This window comes from Cynoglossus semilaevis, chromosome 8 (assembly GCF_000523025.1).
Source record: "Cynoglossus semilaevis isolate Cse_v1.0 chromosome 8, Cse_v1.0, whole genome shotgun sequence".
Lineage (NCBI taxonomy): Eukaryota > Metazoa > Chordata > Actinopteri > Pleuronectiformes > Cynoglossidae > Cynoglossus > Cynoglossus semilaevis.
The window spans coordinates 4,768,387-4,780,825 of NC_024314.1; the positions used below are offsets into that span (position 1 = coordinate 4,768,387).

Sequence of the window (12,439 nt, forward strand, 5' to 3'; positions counted from 1 at the left end):
GTGTAGAGATACTGTTTGATTATGTTGACAGGGCGTGACTGATGGGACCAGACTGTCAACACATTATGTGAGCTTAACAAGGTGTGAACATTATCATTCTCACCACCAATAACAAATAGATGTGGAGAGTTAAACTTTGTAATTGAAAGTTCATTTTTTTCAATGCTGGCCCTAAAGGAGAACCTGAGTGTCAAGTCTGTGGGACTGCAGGTCAGGTGATCGGTGTGATGACGCTGCATATACAGCGTGTACAAAGTGGTTGCAACATGGTTGTAATCCAGCATCACAGTTGCCTAAGCAGTAGCAGTGCTTTATTGCTGAGTGCAGTGTGTCTTTGGGCCACACCTTGAATACATGTGCTTATCCTGTCAGGATGTAAGACACATCAACACCCAAGCTAAGGTTGGGCACATTTGTCAGTACTATCAAATGTCTTGTCCTTATTCATGGGTTGTTAATCCCCCGTCACTCAGACCTGTGTTAATCCAGTGGTGCTGTTGTGCTCTGGGCCACTTGGGGGGTTTTCTGTTTTTTTTGTTGTTTTTTTTTTTGTTTTTTGAAGAAACAAGTATATGAGCATGCATGCGGGTGAGGCACTACACAATCATGCTGAGAGCTTTTCTCCCTTGTCCCATTATATGGGGAAAAAGGAAGACGATGTGCTCATGAGCGCAGATGTAAACAATGCTGAGTTTAAAATAATCAGTGCTGCCATCTTACACCAGGTGCGAAACACGACACAAAGGTCTTCGCTTGTTTTGGACTGATGCAGTTGTGTTTTTTCCTGCTCTGTGCTTTTACATCTAAATAAACATGGGAGTGTTGGTCTGACAATTATGTGTCGTCAGGACCATTGTTGGCACGAGGGTGTTCTGAAGCAAACTTAAGTCAACGCAGTACTTCACAGTAACAGAAATCCTGTAGTCAAGATAGCGCAGTGCCAGAGGACAGCACTCAGTATGAATTATTTCACTATTATGAGACAAACTTAACTGGCTTTTAAATAGAAAACTGGCTTTTATGTAATAAAACATATGGTGCACAAACCAAATATCTTATCTTTTAACTAATATTCTATTTAAAATACAGACATTACAATATACTAAAAATCTCAATGCAATAAAATAGCATTTTATTTTGGGTGACAGCTGTTAAAATAAGTTAACTTCAAACTTCATTAAAAAGAAAGAAAAACACCAATAAAATGAAAATGTGAACTACATCTTATAGAATAGAAAGAACAGAATATCAAATGGAAATGTATTTCCCATATTGAAACAGGCCCTCCTGTTTTCTGAATAGCATAACTACGATTAATGTCACTTCATCTTGAGCTAATATAAAGTGGGAAAAACATGGAAAGCATTGGACTAGGAGCTCACAGGACGAAAAAAAAATATGGCTGTTGTATTTTCTTAAGACTTGGAAGAAAAAGGGAAAAAGAAAACACACACACACACAAGTTTTCCTGAAGTCACAGGACTTACATCTGTGCCAAATGAGAGCATGTCAGAGAGGAAAACGGAGAGTGCAGCAGGAAAATGCGGCAAGAGTAAAGTCTGCCACACTAAACACCTTATCAGTCCCTCGGCAGGCAGGAAATTGACAGAAGACTCATTTCCTACACACACAGAGACGCACAACCACTCTCTCTAACACACACACACATAAAATGCAGTGAATGGGGAGCAGTGAACACTTCCTCTCTTCAGAAGAAAAACAATTCCAGAGGAAAGCAGAGCAGAAAGAGTCAGACATGTTTTACCTCTGCATGTGGGTTTGTGACATTTTCAGTTTTCTTTTATTCCGCATTCCATTTCTTTCTTTCTTTTCTTTTTTTTTTTTGCATGCGTTTTTAACAGAAGTGCTGAGTTGACATCCCTCCGGGCTTGTTTCTGCTCGCACCAGCCAAGGCTGCTGTGTGGTAGTGGGTTCCTCTGTGGAACCTGTTTGCTTAGATTCTTGATCCTTCTACTGTATTTTTACAGATGTATAATAGTTAAAGCAGAAAAGACTGTTGTTGTTTGTTCTTAAGGACAATTACAGTTTTTATACTATGTAGTTATTGAAGACAGTATATAAACAGTTTACTTAAATAACGGCCCGTGGGCCACGTGTGGTCCAGGTAAAACCACAGTGTGGCCCAGTCTGTGATAATGCAGAATCACAATTGGCATGTAATCATGAACTCCTACAGATGGCACACCAAGAATGCAACACTGCAATGTAGCCTAGCAACAAGCAATTCCCCTCACAACAACATGTCCCAATCAAAGAAGAAATGTCACTCAGCTTAACCCTGTCTGGTCAGCTGTATGTCTAGGGGGTTGTAAATCTGACCCAACTGAATTTAAATCTGGATAGCTGTGGTATCATAACACCAAAAGACATTTTGGTCCCTTCTTAAACTATATATATATGGAATCTGTATATATGTAACTGCAGACTTCTCAAGCCTCATCGTACCATGGAAGCATGACACACAAACCGCTGCTTTTCAATGGAAGAACAGGAGTAAATGCAGACAGTGTGGTTGAGTGGTATCTATGGGAAACTGGGGAAAAAGCAACAAGCTTAGAAAAACAGAGCTGGGGAAATACAAGAGGGCTAAATTAAAGCCAAATGTGACTTAACCCCTCCCTGCCTCTGTGTGTCTGTGTGTAGGGTTTTGGGGGGGATGGGAAAACGGCTCAGTGAGTTATGGAGCCCATGTTAACTGGGTGGGGTCAGTGGGAACTTTACAACACATCAGGCCCAACCCAAACACACAGCCTGAGGCAGATCCAGGCTCCACTCACTGCTGACATTAGAGCTGCAGCCTTTTAAAGAGGACCATCACTCTCTCTCTCTCACACACACACACACACACACACACTTGTAAACAGCATGAGCCACCAGTCCTGATGCGACCACTATAGACCCAGAGGTCACAAAGAATGTGACTGTGACAGTGTGACCTTGTGAGTCTACAATAACCAACACGTCTCAGGTTAGTTTACAGGGGATCTGACACGGCAGCCTTACAATACCTCGCTGCTACACTGTTGGTTTACATGTAAGCAGATACTGACAAACCCTCTCCTGTATCTGCACAATAACACACAGAAAATTAGGATATAAAAAAACCCTAAAAAGAAATGATCCAAAAAGGGCTAACTACACATGCTCTTTGCCAGTGAGACCAAAACCCCCTCAGTCTGACCTGCTCACAGTTACTTCTTCTGGCAATAAGCAATAACTAGTCTAAAAAGCTTAAGGTACGACTTGAACTTCAGGGAAGTTTTTTGCAAGATTACGCTAAAAACAACTATGTCTTCAGTCCTGAACTCATGAAGCAAGACATGATTTGTTGTGACCGTTTGCATGATTTCATCACAGCACTAGCCTTTGTGTCAGTCTGACGGCTGCCACAAAACAACAGTAAATCTAATGATCTTAATTGATCCAGTGGTTAATCAATTGTGACACCAAGCTCTTAACTACCCAGGTCATGTTGCCCTTAGAGCTGGGAACATGTGTGCAGCAAGACACTGACAGGTGTGTGTGAGAGACCTTTATTTCATTCATTTCAACCACACAGTTAAAAAAACCCTCTTGACTAATTTGTCACTTCAAAGCATTATACTTTCACCAATTCACTGCTGTCAATTAAAAACAGCAAATCCACAGCCTCACTTTCTCTCTTCTGACCGTCAGTTTTCCACAGCTCCATTTGCCACTTCTATGTGTGAATCTGCACTAGACTTCTGAAGTAGTTGCCATGACAATAGCAGAGGTGCAGTAATATGATGGATAAGAGGGAAAAAACAGAAGACAGGAGAAAAGCCACAGAGGGAAAAGTGTGTGTTGAACTCTTTGAACTCTTATCACTCTTGCGGTGTGCCAGATGGCGCTGTGCACTGTACTATTACATAATGTAAAGTGAATCACTCACATGCACAAAGAAACCCCCTCCCCAATTATAATAAGGAAAAGCAAGTCAACACAAACACAGTTGTGTTGAGTGTGTGTGTGTGTGAGAGAGAGAGAGAGAAACTGTGTCACATGCAAACAACAACAGAAATGCCACAGTAACCACACTTCTACCACAACACAGTAACACGTGTGTTTGTGTGTGCGTGTGTCTCTGAGGACAAAGAGACCCACAGTTGATACTTTACTACTCACACAGAACAGAGTGGGATCAATTCAAACCACTATCAGACAAATGTGTTTCAAATGTTTCTTGCCTGTCTTGTGTCTTCACAATACTACACTATTGACCCACAGTAAACCACTACATAAAAATAGTCCATTGTGTGTAAAATTTAAAACACAACCTTTTATATCAACACATATAAGTGGATTTTTAACTAAATAAATCAATACTGACTTTGAAGCCACAGAAATGATTACTGTTGCCTGGGAAAGTAAACAAGGACCTCAGCTGCTTAGATCAGTACTAATTAGTCAGGAACCAAGACGTGATACCCCGGGAGTTTGAGTTAGATGTCTCTTAATAAGCACAACCAAGACTTTGTTAATATTAATATATAGCTTAAAAGTTGCCCAGAAATAACATTAATTGTCTGACATTAACAAAGCTAACATATAGCTCAAAGATCCTTCAGAGTTTATAGTTGTGGATATTCTCAGTCACCCAGGTCATCATCTTAAAAGCAAGACCTTTGAACAACAACAAGTTAGAGTGAATTAAGTTACAAGGAGATGGAAGGACATAAACAGAAAGCTAAAAGTATTGATAGCAATAGTCAATATAATAATTAAATGATGCCCTAAAAAGACAACCCCTCACTAGAAGAAGCTAGAGGACAGCCAAATCCAAAACCTCTACATGTTAGCTTTGAACGGATGTAATGCATATGCATGCACAGCGCCGAGAGACAAGTTTTATTTAAATAACCCAAAACAACTCCTGTGTAATCAAATCAGAACCAGTATTTGGGTACTTGTGGTCCTACACAAAGTTGGAGTACCATCTCGCAGTGTTACTGTGCACTGATAAATAAAAACATTACCAGCATCTCGGGCTGTTTGTTTACTTCATCTCTCTCCTCTGCACGCACACACACACACACACACACACACACACACACACACACACACACAGACTCTTTCAGCAGACCTGATTAAACCCTCATTAACAGTGAAAATAAAACAGCTCATCATATTCTAGGTAGTTCTTTCTTTCTTTCCGGCACAAATTGCTACTTTTACTGACTAATGCAGTTTTTACATTATTCAACCCTTTTATGACAAGCATCTTCAGTACTTATTGGAGCGCTCAGGCTCTTACAACCTGCTGCAAACGTGATATATGGCCAGACACAGGATCCTGGCAGTATTCCTGATGAATCCTAGCCCATTTCTCATGGCCAATGGCCTTGGACTCACTAATATAGTTGAGCTGGTGTGCTGCAGTCGGCTTCCTCTCATCCCTGCAGAACTTTTCAAGAGTTCACGCGAGGCAACTATGACAGCCACTTTAGATTCTACCAGAAATTTTTTAGAGACGTTTATTGGAAACCTTTCCCACAGATGGAGATCAAATATTGTCTGTGAATGAATCCCAAACAATTTCCCTACTTAACTTCACACATTATTCCAACTTCAGACAGAAAAAAACAGTAGAAGACTTTTCTTTGTCCCACTGCCTGATAAATGAAGTCAAATCAACAAATTACAGTTTTAAGGGGTCTAACAACATTCCGGGAAATGGGATTTGTAGAAACCATCTGGGAGAAATACAGGGGAAGTTTTCAAGTGTCTCGTTTTTTGTTCTGATAATAGTGACTGAACGGAAATAACCCTGCAGCAAAACAGCTGGCGAACAGATGTGTCAAATAAAGGGGTCAAAAGTCTCTAGAAACTAAATTGTCAACAAGGCAGGCGCAGTGTCGCTGAGGGTGAGGACGAAAGAGTCGGAGCTTTTGTGTTTAGATCAGCAGCGTCGAGGAGTTTGTGGTAAACACTGTGGGCTAAGTTTAACCTTACAAACAGCTTAGTCATACACTTAACTGCGTCTTCTACTGTGTCCACTCTATAAATAGAAAACAAAACCCTTACCAGCGCGGGCCACTGTATATGTTTAGCCTTGGTTGCCTGCAGCAGGCCTCCTGCTCCTCCACCTGCTCCCATTCCTCCTGCTCCCTCCTTCCTCTTGGCCCAGACCAGCTGGTGCTCCAGTAGAAACAGCTGGAAATCCTCATAGACCTTCACCCACTCTCTCTTCTCCCACTCCTGATCATCAAACTCCACGTATACCTGCACAGAAAAAAAACATGTTAAAAAAAGGAATCAGTTTGGCAAAATTCAACACACAACACTTCAACACCCCTACTGTCAAAACCACCCTCACTGTCTACTGTTCTACTTCCACATGCAAACCCCACCCCCACTCACTCTTCTCCAACTACATGCAAGGAGACAGTGCACCCATTCACCCTTCACATAGGTGTCAGTGTAGTAGAATGTCAATGTTAATGGTGGGTACGTCTGTTGATGATTTTTTTTTTTAAATGAAAACATGTACTGTCAAACTGCACGGCATTAAATAAAGGAAGCTGCTGATACCAGAAGACACCGGTTTGAAATGAAAGCAGCCACTGGAGGACACTGACGTGTCATTTTATGTCTGCTTTTTCTTTATCACCTCATCTCATTTTCACCCTCTCACCCATATGATCTCTCCTCCTGTTCCTTCATCTGTCCTTATAGCCATCCATCTCACCCCCCTCCTCACTCAGCCCCTTTCCCCCTCCCCTCCACAACAATAATAACGCACCGCTGCAGCCAAACCAGTCATCCCTCAAAGTCAGCAGACGCCCAGGGGCATCGGTGCTGCTGCTGCTGCTGCTGCTCTCTGTTTATTATTACCTAGATGTTGATACAAACTGGCTGCTGTTATCAGCTGACCCGTCTAGTGTTGCACCACAATTGATTATTGATGTCTCAGTATCAGTAGCAGTCATTCCAGGACACTGCTCGTACAGCTCCTACAGCTCCACCATCTTCTATCCATGCTTTCATCTCTAATTCATTCCAGACTGTAGGGAGGAACCTGTCTACCTGTCACTGGCGGAGTCTCCATTTCACTTTAGGAGACTGGTGGTAATTCACCGTAATTACCGGCTTTACTGTATCAACATCACTTATTAATTCTCCCATCACTGAGTCCCTGTCTGTATTCCTTAACTCTGCTTGTTTAATTATTCAATTGTTTACCGTGTCCATTTCAAGTGATCAGTTGTGCAGCCCAGGTGTCTGAGGTATCACCTGCAGGCTTTTATTTTGCTAATAAAAATGCTTAATTTACAAATTGATACTTAGCAGTTTTACCTGAGATTTTTGACCTGGGATGAATCGTTTAAAAAGAACATTTCAGCAAGGCTAACATTTTACCATGTTGCTTCTGCCCTGTTTTATTTAACAAAAAGGGGGAACATTTTGCAAAATATCTTGTTAGCTGTGGCGCTTTGGCCCAGAGGCAATGTCTCTGTCATTGGTGTGGACCCCCAGGGTTCACCTCCTGGACAAGTTCGAATCCCGGTTAGGGCGGTTAATACCTTCCAGTGGACTCACCACCCGCAGGAAGGTTTGGGGGGTTGGTATGGTGCAATGTGATTTGGGTGGTGACTGCTGTCCCCGCGACCCGGTAACGGATAAGCGGATGAAAATGGATGGATGGATGGATCTTGTTAGCTTTAACAAAAACAAAAATGGAAGGAAATTACGATAAAAACCAGAGCAGCTGAAGTTTTAAGTAGGAAAGTGAACTCCTTGTCATTGTGACACAGCACACCACTGCACACAATCAAATGTGACCTCTGCTTTTAACCCATCACCAAAGTGAACAGTGGGCAGCTTTAAGAGCCTGTGGAGCAGTGAGTGGGGACGGAGCCATGCTCAGAGCACCTCAGTGGTAACCTGGCAGAGGGTGGACTCAAACCTGAAACCTTCCAGACCCAAGTCCGCTTCCTTAACCACCAAGCCACCACTGCCCTGGTATACACAACAGCAGCAGTCAACATAGGTGTTATCATTCAGAGCAGTGGTTCCCAAGCTTTTTTCCTCAGCACACCTCCCCCTTTGCCACCCCCACATTAGGAAACAGTGATTTAGAATAACCACAGAAAAAGGCCAATGCTACATACAGTATATCATGACCTTTTATCTTCTAAAACAGCATGGACACCAATGACCCACTTTTCCATATTGGTCAGAAACATCAGACCCAATCACAAGATTGTGAAAATGTGACACCACGTACTAAGTTGGGGTCATGCATGAGCCAAAGTCAAACTGGGCTGCAGTGGCAGAGCTGCCATAATTAGGGCTACAGTAAGAGTTATTTACAGCCTCAGGTTTCTCTGACTCATGCACTCGCACTATTACACACGGCACACTGAAAACAAACACGTGTGACTGGTCGGTGCACCTCATTTTACACATATGAGAGAATTCAATACGCTCTGACACATTCCTGTTCAACCTGCTCTGTCAACAGGTTCCCGTGCACACCACGATACGTGTGTGTCTGGGTTAGAGCTGTAGAGCTGAAATGACATGTTTCTAAGAATTAAAGCGCGGCATGACAAACATGGACAAGGATTCAGCAGGGAAGACACATCGCATGGACACTGTCCATTTTATCATAAATGATTTAACATGTGGAGAGTATTTTTAATTATTGGCTTTAAATTTTAATATTTTATAGTGTTTCATATATAAGGTCAAAGGTCATTTGTTTAATTTTGACAACCAATTATGATCAAGTCTTATTCTTTCTTTCTTTTTTGTTATATCATCAAGAATGAAATGGTTTATTATGGTCAGATAACTGACAGCGTAGAGTTACAGATTCTGCCACGAGTTGTGCCGTGTCTCATTCAAAACCAATTTGCAGGTCAAATGGACTAATCCAATCACAGAAGCGGTCAGCTGGGTAAAGCACCTGGTGCTACAGCCTGTGATCATGCAGCTGCTGCAGCTTTCTTTTTTAAATTATTCCTAGAGACATCAAATTACTGACATTCCTTTTGTCATTTTCTGTACAGAGAACTGTCCTATAATAATAATAATCCTCCATACAGCAGAGACAAAGAAAGGTCTTTGTATAGTAGTGTAGTTAATTAAAATGTTCTTATCAATAATAAACACTGTGAAATGAAACCCAATCAGTTTATTTAGATACAATCAGATACACCCCCCCTCCCCATAACACACACTTTATATGTTATAATGATTATAAATACACAAGCAAGATAAGGGGTCAAATAAGAAAAGAGATTCAGTGCCATCTGTCTGCAAACATTCATTAGTGTGTATTAACAGCCACCAACACGTGCAGAGAAGATGACACTGGATCATGGGTCCACACAAAGGGAATGCACACAAACAGAACACAGAGTACAGCGAGGGTTCAGCTGAGAAAAGCCTTCACATGCTCGCAGAAGAAGGAGAAGGTGTCTGCCGAGTCTGTTGCCACAGTAACGGGAGGCAGCGGCAGCAGCGAGCAGTGGACATGTGCGCGCACACACACGCGCCATATACTGACACGCACATGTCGACGAGGACCGCACACAAGAACAGAGCTCACTGTGGACCAGTATGCTACTATCAGCTACAGTGAGCTGAATGAGACAAAGGGAGAGAACAAAGAGAAGAAGATGCCACACTCACAACACTGTAACGCCTGAGATTCTATCAGTATCACTTCTCCCCATCACAGCATCATCACTGACTTTCACTACACTGCTGATGGCCTGCTGATAGCAGCAGTTAAAGACACTGACCTAGACAAAGGAATGACAACAGATATAGGCCATCCAGCTCAACACCACTGAACGGTGGGCGATGGCGGGAGTACGCAGAAAAAAAACGCTTTATTGTGGCACTGCAGCACAGGCTCTTATCAGCTGCACAGCTCCCATCACTGATATCTGCTCTGTGCTCCAAGAACTTTGTAAGAAAAATAATAATAAGCAAGATGCGTACATAAGATTTACAAAATCTTAATATTTGAGTTAAATCATTTTTCAGCATCTTTCATTTCTACACAACGTACACACAGTGAAATGTGTGATCAAATAATGATCCAATGATCCATGCATTCACATTATTCTTTCAGACTATTCCATTTTCACTTATCTGAAATGCAAAACATGTGATGACATCCAAGAAACTGCGCACGCATTTTTACATCCGTAAATAATTAGAAAACACTTCTGTCTTTTTCTCTTGGACTTCACACTACTACATGTGCATATGAGGCAACTGTAGAAAAACACAGAAGTGAGCTCATTAATGGGGAAGTGACTAATGTTTGTAAAGTGTGCACATTATTCTCACTCAGAAAAGTATTGGCTATAGTGGGAGTAATTGTGCTTACGCATAGTGTTTTCAATTCCGTTCTTTTTTCATGTACAGTTACAGGTTTGAATCCAAAGGATTAATATTGACACGACTAAAATTAAAAGAGAGAATTCCCACAGAGATGTAAAGAAATAAAGCAACCAGATAAAAAGGTTGGCGGAAAAACTTTACGACTAACATCTCATATACAGTATGTCTCCATATAGAATGGGCGTTAAGTGATGCATTGTGTATAATCTGCCCATCACTAAAGCCTGCAGAGCTACTGTCTGGCTGGCTGCACCAGAGGCTGACAGCAGCCAATGAGAATGAGGCGTGACACAGAAGGACCAATGCAGAGGCAGCAGCATTATCTGTCTTCTAAACGGAACGGCACAGAAAGCCGCAGAAAACAAACCAATGCAGAGCTTAAATACCAATGAGAGCAGTGGCTGCACATGAGGAAAGGGTAAATGAGGACAGTGTGACACAATGATGGAGCCCATTTATGCTGTGATTTATAGCAAGGAAATGTGTCAAATCCAGTAATCTTTATTAGAAATGACATAGTTCACCAGCTAGTCTGTCACAGACTTTCTGACAGTTTCTTCTGTGTTGTTACGGCCTTGTACATGTCCCTTATCCCACTTGTCGGCTTGTCAGTCTTTTAGTCCCACACTGCTGTAAGTCATGTTCGGACACCAATGCTCTCATGCATGCACAATGTAAGCTCAGATCAGGCTCTGCTAAAAAACAACAACAATGATAACAAACAAACAAACCTCTAATCTGGTTTATTAAGCTTGACTGCACAGAAAACATGAAGGCTAGCCAGGCTAAAAGACTCTTTCATTCCCCTGTTACACCACAAGACCACAAGCCCCGACCCCAACTGCTGTGCACATAGAACACATTGACCAAAAGTGTGTATGTGCACATACAAAAAGAAACGATGAGCCAGAGTACTTGCTTACATTTTTGGAAGCAGTTGAGTACTCTCTGTGTATTTTATTTTTTCTTGTAGCAGCAGAACTCTGACCTTTAGCTTCACCATCTGGAAACAATTGTTGGTCTAATCAGAATGATTCCAATGAAAGCAGAGTCTACAGCATATATGAAAAAAATGTAAATATTTTCACAGTGATTTTCATTGTAAACAATTCACAGTGAAATGCCTGTTGTTGATTGAAGACCAGGTCGTTTTTTGAAGAGCTTTCAAATACTACAGAGTTTTACTCCAGGCTGTGACAAACAGTTTTTCCTTCACTCCACTCTTGAGCAGTCACTTTGCATCTCAAGCTCAAAGAACCGAAGATACCCAAGGATGAAAAGTTTATTAGTTCACAAAATATTTCTGGCCCACTTTTATTTGGCCCATATATGGTGACCCTGAGGTTCTCAGCTCCTGTTTGCCAGATTTGTGCCACAAGCTGGCCACAGCACTGCCACATGTCAGCCAGACGTAGACAAAAATACAGAGCAGAACCAAATATATGACATCCAGAATACTCTTTGCCAGAAGCACAACATATTTGGCAGTAAACACCCACATTTGTCTAAAGCTATTTGAGACACATCTGCAAGTCAACATCAGGGTTAATTTAGGCTCAGATCCATTTTGTGTGAGCCAAATATAATCCGGCAGTGGGCCACACCTGAGTGTTATCATTTAAAGAAGACACCGCTGCTATATTGTCCTCCTGGTTGTCAGATGCGTATCTGCCAACAAAAGTGCTTTAACGCCGACCTTCCTGTGGTCAAAGAGTCCGACCGACTCCAAACATCTTCCACTTTTCCATCACTGAAACCACTGTCCTCCTGGGAACACTCTTGTGTCGTAGAAATGCTCTTCAATCTCATCTTGAGCTACGCCTTTGTACAATAGTTTTAAGTGGAGGTCCACACTCAGATTCATGACTTATGAACAGAGGGACCACATACACAAAGCTGTGTACTGTCTTTCCCAACTATGTCCAACCAGTTCACATTACCTCAGGTGAACTCCTACATTCCCTCTTCTTCTCCTCCGCCTCCTTTACTGCCACCTCTCAAGGATAATTAAAGCATACAGAGAGCTCAGTTTGGA

The 12,439-nt window shown here is 41.9% G+C and overlaps 1 protein-coding gene across 2 annotated transcripts in view; it reads right to left on the reverse strand.

The window, feature by feature from the left end:
* The window catches only part of jmjd1cb (jumonji domain containing 1Cb), a 90,225-nt gene that overhangs the window by 41,533 nt on the left and 36,253 nt on the right, over positions 1–12,439 (reverse strand). For both annotated transcript variants that reach the window (XM_008314158.3, XM_008314157.3), the window contains exon 2: positions 6,067–6,264. In XM_008314158.3, coding sequence (XP_008312380.1) covers positions 6,067–6,264 — 198 coding nt within the window. The remainder of the gene's footprint in view (positions 1–6,066; positions 6,265–12,439) is intronic.